Below are 14,144 nucleotides of genomic sequence, written 5' to 3'. Positions count from 1 at the left end.
CCATTATCTTACAATTTCTTGTTTTGGGTCTGGTGGAAGAGGCAGACAGGCTAGATATGGTCCCAGCTAGGGTAAAGGTACACATGTAAATGAGTGGAGGAGACATTCACTGACTGTAGCAAGCACAAGCTTCAAAACACTGAAGTGGAATACACAAGTGAAGTGTGGAGGAAAAAAAGAATCTTGTCATAGCATATGATGCTAAATGCAAAGTAGGTATCAAGTTCAAACCATACACAGAATGATACCGTAACAACTAATTGTATTTATAGATGTCATGCCCCTGGATATTCAAATTTGTATGTACTCATAATGTGGTGAATCAAGTTACTTCCATGCATTCCTTGCCTCCCTTCTCAGAATCAGAAAAGCATCCCACAACCATTGGCAAACTTTTTATATATTTTTTATTTTCCAAAACAAACAATAAGCATATATACTTTAGCAATATTTTAGGCTAATTTGAGTAAAACCATGCAATTTAAGCAACACTTCATTAAGGTTTCAGATAAACTCAATTTACACACTCCAGAGTATAGAAACTACTATTTTGACTCAAGACCAATGTCCAATAATATTTTTGTCTGTGGCTGAGATACGAAGGTAATAATATATTGCCAGGTTTATACCACTAGTGAACTATTTACTTTTTTCAGAGCCATTTTGATGGCTCTCAAACATATTCATGGGCTCTCAAACATATTCATGTCCTTCCTCTCAACTAACAAGCAGTGGGAAAGTAAGATGAAATACAGTGCAAAAAAGGAAATGTACATATTATTTGAGATATTTTTACTGAAAGATTACATCTGCTGATTATTGGACTTGGACAAAGCTCAAAATTAAATTAGCCAGTTTTCTGAAAGTTAGTTAAGACAGTCTTAGTAGTAATACTACAGGACAACCACCAGTGTAATAATATACATACGTACATACATACATAAAGATATATTTTTTGGAGGGGGATAAAATGGGGTGTGTATGGGGGAATAAAATCCCTACTGAGAAAAACTGTGGTTTGCCTGTTTATAGGTAAAGTTGTCAACTCTGGATTGTCAACTCTGCATTCTGCAAGCCTCTATTTATTCACAGAACAGATTCTAGAGGATACAGTAAATTCACCTTTTTAGTTTGCCCCCTTCCTGATCAGGAAGAACCACTCTAGGGGCAAAAAGGGGAGGTTCAGCTTCTGCACGTCTGCAGAGACTGCTATTTAGGTTGCCTGTGGTGAAGGAGGGTGGTTGTCTATGGATTTATGATGTAGGCACCTATATGGAGAGTGTTGAGATCCAGAACTCATTTCATATAGGGCATTGAACAGCAATCAGAGGGTAATGACTTCCAGCCACTATCATACTGACCCAGTGACCTGAAGGTAAAAAAACAAAAAAATCCATATCCCATACTGAATTGCCATCTAGGATATAGTTACCCAAAATCCATATAAGTCAATCATCCAATTGAAATAAAACCACTACAGCACTGAGACCTTTGCTGAAAAAAACAATATATAGTTACAGAAGCAACCAGATTATGCCATGTAATAATCTCATGATACTTCACCTAGTAACTATAAACTTGAGATTACATCTGTACATGTCACAGATTAAATGCATAAATATAGTAAAGAAGAAAACAAATAGCAGCTTGCAAAAAGACATTATTATTTACATTGCCAGACAACACAATCCTGATTTACAATCAGGCATTTTCACATAGAGCAAAGATCATCTTATCCTCTTTTTTATACTTGATTATCAGCTCTGTCTAAAGAAATAAACAAAAGATGGTTGAGGACAGGTATGTTTACTTCAAGTGCTCAACCTAGAAATAGTGGACAGTAGAGTGCATTTTGAAGGAAGCCAGATAGTAGCTAGAGGAGCTCATTCATCTCATCTAACAAAATTAAACACCAAAATTAAACACCATTTTCCCTGTTTGTTTTTGCTGAGTGAGCCCCTCCTCCACGCTAAAAAAAATTGAATAAAATTGAGACGTTTACCTGCAAATTTGGCTTTGCATGGTTTCACAAGTGATGTATCTTAATATAGCTCCCCCTCTGACTTTTCTTCACAATAAATCTAGCACTTTCCAGTACTATCCATCTGCACAGTGTACACAGCAAATAGATCTGACTTGATAAGAAATTTATCCAAAGAAGAGATGTAGAGGTACCAGAAGGATTTCCTTCCCATTTCTGAGACCTTCATAGCTTTACCTCTTTACTTCATCTCCTCTTTTAAGAGCTCCATCTTGCCTCACTTTCTCCACTCATTTTGAGACATAGAAAGTGAACAGTTATAATCTGGAAAATGCTTTGGGACAAACATAGCAGATCCTTATTGCTTGTCTTCAAGTTGAAGGTAAATAGTTGTCATTAATGAGATGTTGATAGTGAACCTCACCACCAGCATACTGAGCTGTTTAAAGCTAAGCTATGTGCTTCAAATTAAACTGGTAAATTATATATAAAAATAGCACCAGACAAGAAGCACATTTTCTTTCTTTAGTGAGGCTTCTTCCTGTCAAGTTCTGAGTGAACATGAAGAAGAAATGATGTAGGATTTCAGGTAGCCTTGTAAAAGGACTTGCTGAAATAAGAGTTTCACACATTTTACCATTTAAAGATTAAATGGAAAAACAGGCACAGTTTAATACCAAGCAATTAGGCAAGAGAGAGAGATACAAAGCAGAAGTGGCAGAACAAAATGTGCCCACAACTTGACAAACTATTTCAACACCACGCCATTTCCACAAGAAATGGGGTATTTTTGAATTTCTACATTTGTCAAAGTGCTCATAGCCACTCCTTTTCCCTCTGCACCATTCATAAAATAATAAAAAAATCTTCTCAAAGTATAGGTGATTTAGTAAATCACATCTTTACAATAACAGGTCCGTTGTAATGTTGCTGGACCTCAGTAGAAGTAGTAAAGTGCAAAATCTGAAAAATCCACAGGTTACAAGTCTCTCTACTGCCCTGGTGCCTTTGTCTTCCTCTTAGAAGCCTTTGAATGTCTAGATTTTTCTTCATGGCTGGGGGCTGAAGTAATGGGGAATTGCAATCCATATCCATTATGCCCATCAAGGAAGACACATTGGAAGTATCGGACAGGAGCTGGGGAAACAAAGATGACAATGATTTGTTAATGTTTGTAGTTTCCAGACAATAAGCCTGCTTCAATAAATTACTTCTGTTTAATGATTGTGTAATTTAATTAATTTCAACTGAGTTGCCATAAAACAATGGTAACATAGTAGTGAACCAACTCTTATAAATCAACAAGATTTATAGTTAAAAGATTCAACATATTCTTTACACTCTAGTTTTATAGCATAACACTGACAAAACTGACAGTGGTCTATATTAAAATCTACATACAACATATAAATCAACTGTTCCCTAATACACATCTCCTACTACTACCCAGAATATTTTCATGGGCTTGAAGACTCTTGAACCCATACATGCATTTCATGATTTTATATTTTATAACCTATTCTGAATATACTGAAGTTCTATTAAGATTATTCTTGAATGTCCAGGGTGGGACATACTAAAATCATTACTTTTTTTTTTCTTCAAATGACCTGCCCTATCATTCCTTCAAAAACTCTGGAGTCACATTTGAAAGTAATTCTTTCCTAGACTCTTGCATGTGGGAAGTTTCTCTACCTTTGTGGCACTTCAGAATCAGCTTTTTATAGTCATACTTCTGTCTATTGCCTTCTCAGCTATTTAAAGGATCTGGAAAACATGAGTGTTCAGCTTAAAGAAAAAATCTTAATGTGTTAGGGATGGTGAATTTATAAAAGAAATGAACTCTGAAATTAAAATTGACATGGTTTTCAAAGGAAAGCTTAATAGTGTACTTGATAACAGCGCTCAAATTAGTCAATTACGTATTTGGGAAAATGAAAAGAGGAATGCTAGCAGTTAAGTTAGTTTTCATGCAATGGATTTTCTGGCATCTGTTTCTTTTACTTTCCTGTTGCCTCAATATAAAAAAAAATGGCTTTTCAGAATGACAGTTCTAATCTGAAAGAGATTGCAGGGCCCCCAGTAATATTAACACAGGTGCAAGGTCTATCTATTGACTGCTAAGTCACATCAAATGGAAGAGCACAGAAAGGTTTGTCAAAAATGACAGTATATTCTATCTAGTGATTTTTCCTTTTGCACCCCTTCTGCCTGACTCACATATGGTTAGGTCTTTGTCCAGCTTAATAGTGTACTTGATAACAGTGCTCAAATATGGTGCTTCTGATGGCTTTTCAAATAGACTCAAGACAGGAAATCATTTTCTCATTCTGTAAAAAATTTCAAGATTTGCCATTTTTTTCTGTTCTACATTGAGACAGTCCTGAGAACTTTCAGAGATTTTCATGAAAAACTAGAGACAGAGTTTCACTAACATAAGGGCACTCACCCAGAATGAGGAAGGCTGAGGTTCAAGTATCTGCTCTGAATCAGGCAGAGAAAGGGCTTGAAGCTGGTTTTCCACATTCTATATAAGTGCTTTAACTACTAGACCATTGGATATTTGGAGGTGGCACTCTTGTTCTGGCTCTTGTGATGAAAGAAATTTGTTTCAGTAAGTAGTTTATTTTTCATTCTGGACCTGAGCAACCTAAAATTCCTAATGGAATTTTCATCAAAAGATCCAAAAAAATGTTCTGTTTCAAAGTGACATTTTACAGCCAAAAACATTTATTAGAAAATTCTTAGCTCTGCCTTGAAACAAAATTTCATGTTGTAACTCATGACCTGCATCATTATGATAAAGAGAACATAACTTACGACAAACAGGTTGCCAATTACAAACTCACCTTTCTCTTTTTTAATGGAAATTATTTCCGTATATCCTTCTAATGGACACAAAAAATAGGAAAGTCAGTCAATAACTGGTTCTTTCTTTTTTTCCAAGAAGGTAAATAAGCCATCATGCATTTGCCAGCCGTCTCCCTCAAAAAGGGACAAACTATAAATGATAAAGTAATGCCTATTGTACATGCAATCAAAACTTTAACCTACTTAATCTCTTGCTTTTTGTATATTCTCATCTTTCAGTGTCAAAGGGTGGTTTGTTATTGAATTCGTTTTAAACATTATATGCTGTAAATAGAGAGTGCTCAATAATCCAGCATTTTCTAGGAATATTACTTTGATTGTTCTACAAATCCTCAGTACTTCTGATTTATGCTATTATTTCACTTAAAGGCCCAATTATAAGTCTATGGTTAGTAGGCACTAAAATCAGTGGTGTGGTTGTGGAGGGGTGGGAGGGCACAAAACAAAACAAAAGCAAAACAAGCAAACAAACAAAACACTTTTAGGATGTAGATAATTTGGCCTTTAACAAGACATTGGTGCCCTAATGCTCATTAAAATGTAGCAGCTGAAGTGTTAAAAAGCTCAAATTGCTTGGTTAGATTGTCACACATTTAAGTTCATTCTGAATCAATTAGCACCATACAGCACAACAGTGTCCTAGATTTTCTTATTCCTGAGAAACCTCTACTTTTTACTGTTCAGTTAGTATGTAGTTATGCTATGTATAATATTTTGAAATTAGGGACAAGTGGTCAATTATTTATTTGTCTATAAAAAGCTTCAACAAAATGTGGGGTAATTAGAAAACTAGTTATAGGTGGGGCTGGTAACACTATCTGTTATTATAGTTATAAAGGAGTGTTGGAAAAAACCCTATTTTTAGTTGCTTAACATGTTTTCAGACTATAGTTGCTTGGGATGGAATTTTCCAGGCTTGGTATCTGCAGGTTAAATTATTTTCTTTACTTAAAGAGAATTTTAACCAAAAGCATGCAGCTACTGCTGAGAATGGTCTAGGGGAAAAGCATGCTGTTCTACAGATGCTTAAAAATCTTGATAGCCTCTCCAACCTTTTACATTTTTTTTATAAGGTACCATCACTACTATGAGTTTGACTTAAATCTAGTAGGGGTAGCCTGTGTTACAAATGTGTCTTCTTTCCATTCCTGTGAACATTTGTTTACATTTAACCAGATTATAAGACTCTGTGCATACATACTCAGGGGACACTTCATGAATTCTGGTAGTTAAATTCCCCTGGAGATATTGTCTGTATTAAGCATGTTTCAGCATCGAATAGACAAGACTTTATCTGCAATTGTAACTTTGAGATGCTACAGGTCATGCTGGCTGCTGGTAAAAGCATCTAAACAGACTAGAGAGCTTGTCTGTTCTATTCTCCTAATGACCCCAGCAAGCTGCTTCTGGATTTAAATGCTGGGTGAACAAATACTGGACCTGTGCAGGGGAATATACGGAAAAAAGCTTTGGAATGAAGAGTGCGACTGGAGGTTGCTTGCTGAGGGAGGGGATATGGGAAGACAGGGAAAATGGAACCTGAATATGCAGGGGAGTAGAGCCTGGATCTGGCTGCCAGGGAGACTGGGATTGGACGCTGATAGACAGCAGGACTAGTTGGGCAATAAAAGTGGGATTGTCCAGCATAAGAGACTGGGACTGACTGAAAATTTGGGAGGAAACTTGGACTGAAAATCCATAGACTGACTGAAGACTATGGTGCAGGTAAAATTAGATTAGATAAAAAACTAGAGGGAAAATGAGGATTAGCTGGGTAAATTGATTTGGGGTAAGGAGGTGGAAAGGTTCTGGTGGGGAACTGGGAATGGCTGTACCACAGGAATTAAGTGTGAATGATAGAGGAAAAGAGACTGGTATGGAAATGGAGAATTTGAAAGAATAAGACTAGGAATTGATGGGCATGGAAACTAATTAGGGGCAAGTGAAGGCTCCATTTAGCAGAGGTTAGGATTGGCTAAATGAGGAAAATGGAATTGGGATGAGGAGCCAAGTGCAGGGATGAGACAGGACAGAAACAGGGGCAGCTTGAAAGAGACAAGCCACATTTGGAAGGGAAACAGGATTAAAAGTCTATGAAGTCTAGAGCATTATTTCCTCCAGATCCTTTATTGGAACAAGATCCCTGAGTCTCACCATGTGTTTGCTTTCACAACTTAAAATCCTCTGACCAAGTGTACTACCTTTCTTGTGCTGGTATTTACTGGCTGTGTCTACACAGACAGTGGACTGTGCAGTTGTTACTGTCACGTTATTTAGTACTTGGTTATGCAAATACCAAATGACTGCACAGTAACCAGTGTTAGTGCGCAGTAGCATCCCTGCATGGTTTTCTTCTGATGCAGCTGTGCAGTAGCAATGCGCTTGTTACTACTGAGCAGTAGCATCACATCATGATTAGTGCTCCCCAATGCTAAAGTGCGGTAGTGTCTCATGTAGATATGGCCACTGAAAATCTAGTCTCTCAGCCCATCTTGCAGGGTCTCTGTAGCAACCTAAAGAGCCCAGCCATGCTGATGACACATGTGCATGACTATAGAAAGGTGCATGTGGGTGATGGAATTTCTGTATTTTCCAATTTGGAACGATAGGGAACTTGTTGTCCCCTGTATTATAGAATCATGGAATATTAGGGTTTGAAGGGACCTCTGGAGGTCATCTAGTCCAATCCCCTGCTCTGCTCAAAGCAGAACCATCCCCAACTAGATCATCCCAGCCAAAGCTTTGTCTAGCCAGGTCTTGAAAACCTCCAAGGATGGAGATTCCACCACCTCTCTGGGTAATCTGTTCCAGTGTTTTACTGCCCTCCTATTGAGAAAATTCTTCCTAATATCTAATCTAAACTTCCCTTGCTGCAACTTGAAACCGTCGCTCCTTGTTCGGTCATCTGACACCACTGAGAACAGTTTAGCTCCATCCTCTTTTGAAAACCCCTTCAGGTAGTTGAAGGCTGCTATTAAATACCCTCTCAGTCTTCTCTTCTCCAAACTAAATAAGCCCAGTTCCCTCAGCTTCTCCTCATTAGTCATGTACCCCAGACCCTAACCATTTTGTTGGCCTCTGCCAGACTGTCTCCAATTTGTCCACATCCTCTCGGGGTGGGGGGAGCAAACTGAACACAGTACTCCAGATGCAGCTTTACCAGTGCTGAATAGAGGGGAAGAATCACTTCCCTTGACCTACTGGCAACGCACCTACCAATGCAGCCCAGTATGCCATTAGCCTTCTTGGCAACAAGGGCACACTGCTGGCTCATATTCAGCTTATTATAATCCTCAGGTGCACTGTAACCCCCAAGTTCCTTTTATTGCAAAATTCCTGCCCAGCCTGTCAGCTCCTAGCCTGTACCAGTGCATGAGTTTGTTTCGTCCTAAGTGCAGGACATTGCACTTGTCCTTGTTGAAACTCATGAGATTTCTTTTGGCCCAATCCTCCAATTTACCTAGGTCACTCTGAATCCTAGCCCTACCCTCCAGCATATCTACTATTTCTCCCACCTTGGTGTCATCTAAAAACTTGCTCGGGGTGTGCTCTGTGCCATCTTCCAGGTCATTGATGAAGATATTAAACAAAACTGGCCCCAGGACCAAACCCTGGGGCACTCCACTTGATAACAGCTGCCAACTAGATATTGAGCCATTGATTACTACCCTTTGAGCCTGATGATCCAGCCAGTTTTCTATCCACCTTACAATTCATTCACCCAGCCTGTACTTCCTTAGCTCACCTGCAAGAATGTTGTGGGAGACTGCATGAAAAGTTTTGCTAAAATCAAGGTATACCACATCTACTGGTCTCCCCATGTCCACAGAGATAGTTGTGTCAAACTGTTTCATTACAACACAATCAGGAGATATTAAATAAAAAAATAGATTTTATTCAGTATTACACAGTATTTACTAGCTGTAGCTCTTTAATGAAATAATAAAATAAAATAAAATTAAAAACAGCTCTAAAAGAATATTTAAACTATTGTGCTATATCATGACTTGTTGGTACCCAAAAAAGGATAAAAGTCCAGCTGAGCCTAGCAGTTATTAGGGCTAGAATGGTGATAACATACCAGTTTCTATAGACAATAATACAGAAGGAAGTGATGTAGCTATAGCATTACATCCAATCGCTCTTGACTCTCTATCCTAAGTAACCAAGCCAACTGGGATTACACTTGTCATATTGTGCATCTCTAATACCTGCAGTTAAAACTAAAAACAAAGGCTGAAATGAAAAATGTGAATTTCTGAAAAAAAAGGATGATATTTCAAACACTGGTTTTCAAAATCCAGATATGCAAGTTTCTGCACCTGAAGTTTTCTAATAATTCCATTAAAAATCTTTTCATTCCAATGTAGAATGAAAATAATTTTGAAAACTCCCACAAAAATGGAAATTTTGAATTGTGACTGGCTACAGGCACAATGCTTCCTTAGCCTATCCCTAGAAGTAAGGCAACATCTCTTGTTCAGGCATAACGTATATAGGAGTTAATTATAGAGATTTTGCCTCTAAAAGAAAACAATAAATTAGCAAGTAAATACAGCAAGATGCACCTCACCTTACTGGAAACTTAACATGTTACTGTGCATAATATTTGATAAGCAGAAGAGTTTTGAATCTGACTTGTTATACTGTAACATGAGGATGTTTCTATCAGATGTGATAATATGCACAATGCTCAAGCAATCCCTTTCTCAGAAGCATCTTTCTTCTGGTTCTTATTATTTCTTCTCAATACAGTACTTCCTACTTACAAGAACTTTTATACTAGCATGCCTTTCCAGGCTCATTCTATACATTGTATCATGCCTTTACCTGTAACTGGTGTATAAATTACTGCTATATGTCCTCCTTGCTAGCAAACCTCTATTACACCTCTAAGAGATGCCATGAGAAGAATTCAGGCCCTTAAGTTAGGCACCTTGACTTTCTGTACAGAGCATGGGGAGATTTAAGTGCATCTGAAGGGTAAACCACAAGAAGGTACTTGCTGAACAGGGTGCCACCTAGACCTAGCCAGCAGGAAAGACTAAGCACATAAGTCATCAGATAAAAATGCAGAAACAGTCCAGGGAACAGAGCAGAGGACTTCCATTCACAGGTGAAAGCCTTCATCACTGTATTACGTAGTCACACTTCTGCATGTCCTTCCAACTTCTTACTCTTTTTCTCTCCCTTCCTCCATGCCATGAAGCTTGCATTCCCTTCTGCAAAGTGGTACAGCTTTCACTGGAAGGACAGAGACTTCCCTATTTCTTCCCTCCCCCAACACTAACACAGCCTAACCCAATGCTGATCAACTGGCAGTGAGTGGGCTCATGAAGCTGCCCCTCCCACTGCCATGTTGTAAAAACTGCCATGGGGTGTAAAAACTATAAGGGGCCTTTTGCTGCTGGTGCAGCCCGCACAGCTTTTGGCCTATGCACAGCCCTTGGCTATAATGAAGTTGGACAGCCCTGGTCTAACCTATAGATTGGAGGGAACAGAACACAGTTCTTTGACTATTCCACCAATATGGAATGTGGGTCTACTCTCTAGCCATCTAATGAAAGAGTATGGCCACCACACGTACTGTGCTGGGGTATATTAGACATGTTCTGAGAATTCCTGAGGGATTCCCCTGATGGTAATTAGGCAAACAGAGGTGAAGCTACTAGAGAGCTTCTAGCAGAAGTGAAAGCTACTTGGATGGGGATAATATGGGCATGTGTAGGGGTAGAACTCTATAGGCATTAGGGGAACTTTTCAAGTCAGACATGCATGTATCAAGTAAATTTAGGATCCCCTAGGGTTTGTAGCAGCTGAGTGGGGGATTTTTGCATCACAGTATTGGACTTGGTTTTGTCTAAGTCCTGCTACAAGTATGTCCTTACAGCACAAGAAGCAGTAATGGGCAGAGATGTGCAAAGAAGCTTGATGTAACTCTCAAACTTAAGGCAAAAAGTCACTTTAGGGCAATTCTGTGCCTTGGCTAATATACTCCACTTCCCCGAAGAGCTAATATGCTCAGGCTATTCTGCTTCCGGTACCAAAGGTAGTATGGGTTTATTCTCTGTGGTATAGTCTTGCACCCTGTAGTCATACCCCAAGGCCTACGTATATATAAATAAACAGGTCTGCAGAAGAAGAACCTGAGCAACTCATCTCTTCATGTAAAGGTTTAGAGGCACTTATTCTTCCCCTTTTTAAATGAGAGCTAATGTAGGGCTTGGTGACCCTGACAATTATCCTGACAATATCACAGAGGACAAAGATATTCACAATGCTGTGACTGCATCAGTGGGTCTGCACTGTAATTATGGGAAGGGTTACATTTCCAAACAAAATAGAGGTTTCAAGATACCAGATGACCTCAACCCCTGATCTGAATAAGGAAGGACAGTGAGGGCTACACCTCAGGCCAACCATATCAGAGAATCGGGTCTATTTTTGGGTGGGCATACATAACCTAGGGAGGCACAGTGGCAGTGACATCTTTTAACTGTAGAGGCATGAGTTCAAGCCTTGCTCAAGCCTTTGGCCAAGGCTGTCTTTCATAACTCCAGTTGTTAATGGGTTCCTGATCTTTCAGCCTTGTGAGTCTCTGGCAGCCGGAGGCAAATGCTAGCCACATTATTCCCTTGTGTGCCATCAGCTAGAGGTCAGTGTGTCTTAACCACGCTAATCTGATAGGCTTATTTGGTCAGGTGGACTGTCATTGATGGGTACCACCCACAGTCCTCCGTGCTCCTCCTTTTCTGAGCTGAACATAAAGACATAATATCAATCAGCTGTAATTTAAACAATTGAATTCTTTTTATATAAAATATGCAGAACAAAGGATAGAAGCAACTTTTAATCTAAGTATCTACCCCAGAAGTCTTTACTTTGTCAGTCACTGGAGGATGTGTGTAGTAAGAAGTGTAGGACAGGTCCTACACACAATTAAATAGGAATAAAACAGTCTGGTCACTCTGAGAAAAGCCCACAGCCTCACCAATTCTAAACAGTATACAGAAAATCCTGTTTATTTGTCACAGTCATTCCAGTCCCATTTTTTTCAGCAATAAGATAACTGTACAAGAGTGAGAAGCAGGTCACTAATCAAACACAGTCCATTAAATAGTGAATGCTTTCCTCTGAAGGAATATGGAAAAACTATTAGGAAATATTATACAGCATATGTGAAGAAGCAACATCATCAGTAATTTTTTATTACAGGGCCTTGAAACTTAAACCAAATTACTTCATTAAATGGTTTTCCTAATAGAATCAAACAATTCAACAGAGCACAAAAATTTAGGCAACTGTAGCATTAAAAGCAACCAATTAGTAAGCAATTAAGAAGAAAAAGGTATTAACAATATCACTAATTTTCTTTTGATCGCCTTTCTTTATAAATGCATGCACTATGGTATATTTTAGTTGGACAGACAAAACCAAACATACACAAAAAGCTTTTAGATGGAACTTGAATATTCTAGTCCCTCAGATGTTGATTTGTCTATTCAGTGGAAGAAGGCAGGAGGGATTTTCCTCTTACTCTGTTTTTTTCCTACCAAAGAATTTAGGCTCACAGAAAGCACAACGACAGGCCAATCACAGAAAACATTGTAGGAGGTGCATATACGATGTGATCTGGGGTTCTTGTTGAACAGCATGAACTTTACTACTATGGTTTTTCATATAATTGTCAGAGGATGTGTGTGCATCATGGAGCAACAGCATTAAACATACAGAGATGAATTAAAACTGTTACAATTACATTTGGACTTGGACAGCAAGTGTTAAGCATTGATAAAGTAGCAGAAATGTTATCCCCTGCTGATCAGCTTATGGTGGACATCGAGACAATAGTTCCTCAAGATAAAAAATTTGCAATCATTTCCTTCAAAAACTAAAATTCTTTTTAGCGTGATACAATTTGTTCTCTCACTCTCTTTCACACACACACACACACACACACACACTTTTTACAACACTACAATCACACTCATCATTCTTAACTTCTGGGAACAGTCAACATGCTTAACAGTGGGGGTAGACAGATACCTCACACACATCAACCAGAAAGGTCAGAATTTTTCCAAATCAGTTGACCTATCCACTCCAAAATGACTTTCTAGCAGCATAACAGTGTACCAGAGACAGCAGCAGGGAAACAAGTCTCTCTCATAGGGATACAGCAGCATGCTCTTTTCTGAGGAAGGGAACATCTAAGGCCAGATTATACTGTACTTGCTAACAACACATGTGAGCATAGGATCCAAAACGCAATTCTATTCTACCCTACACAAATTCAGAGAAACTATTAATACTAAAGTTGAGTGGTCCTCCCCCTCTGCTATTTTGTGACTCAATTTCAGAGCAAGATGGCAGTTATAACTTAGATTCATTGACAGATTTTCAGGAACTCAGTCAGGTTGGAATAGACTTGCATATAGACATCTAATAGATAGAAGAGAATCTGATCTTGTGTGTCAGTGTCTGGTGACCCACTGTACTCAACTGTGCCACAGCAACAGTAGCTGCAGAGAACTAGACTGACGATATACTCTTAGCCCAGGAGAGAGTTGCTGTTATAGGAGACTCCGGAGGCAGCAAGAGAATGATGAAGGAAAATTTGAGTAGTTTCTAGGGAACATTTAAATACATTATTCATGAGTACAGGGGGGAAAAAAGGCGGGGAACCTACACATACAAACCCTTACCATTGACTGAACTGCTCTAAAATCTTCATACCACCTCACTATCAGTTTTAGTGTTTTTATGCATCTGCCTTCAAGAGTCAATTACCAAATTACACAATTTTCAAATAGGTCCTTTTTCATGATTCAGCTGGACCACATGTAGAACATAGACTGCATTTTAGATTTTACACCATGTTCTTTTTCAACCTAGCAATCTAAACTGCAAAGACTAGATAAGCTTTTTTTAGACTACTACCTTAAAAAAAAACTCCACTCAAAATTAAATGACTAATAGAAATGTTTTACGTTGAGAACTGTCCATTTATTTAAAAAATATTGTCCTCTTCTGTGCTATTGGCATAGGTAGTATGGTCAGTTAAAAGGGGTCATGACCACAATGCCCCTACAGATGTGGTTTTGGCTTTTGGGGCCTACTCCTCACTGGCATAATTTAGTGTGGCCCTTATACTCTTTAAATTGGTCCTCATAACCAGTCTGCTGATACTCTTTAAAGCTTCCTGCTTCTCAGGCCAGGTATTTAGAGTAACATTTATCTGGTTTGCTACAGAACTCACTTGGTCCAGAAAACAAATCAGATCTGGCCCAAT

General features: G+C 38.7%; 1 protein-coding gene across 31 annotated transcripts in view; it reads right to left on the bottom strand.

The window, feature by feature from the left end:
* Positions 1–390: 390 nt before the first annotated feature.
* Positions 391–14,144, bottom strand: part of TRDN (triadin) — a 366,530-nt gene continuing 352,776 nt past the window's right edge. For 27 of the 31 annotated variants that reach the window (XM_025208370.1, XM_025208340.1, XM_025208342.1 and 24 more), the window contains 2 exons: positions 4,831–4,869; positions 391–3,118 (listed from right to left, as the gene is read on the bottom strand). In XM_025208370.1, coding sequence (XP_025064155.1) covers positions 2,973–3,118; positions 4,831–4,869 — 185 coding nt within the window. In that variant the 3' untranslated portion in view covers positions 391–2,972. The remainder of the gene's footprint in view (positions 3,119–4,830; positions 4,870–14,144) is intronic. The other 4 variants (XM_025208369.1, XR_003094912.1, XR_003094911.1 and 1 more) reach the window with 4 other exon arrangements.

This window comes from Alligator sinensis, unplaced genomic scaffold, assembly GCF_000455745.1.
Source record: "Alligator sinensis unplaced genomic scaffold, ASM45574v1 scaffold562_1, whole genome shotgun sequence".
Lineage (NCBI taxonomy): Eukaryota > Metazoa > Chordata > Crocodylia > Alligatoridae > Alligator > Alligator sinensis.
The sequence above is the reverse complement of the archived record's forward strand: the minus strand, read 5'-3'. Positions and strand labels throughout refer to the sequence as shown.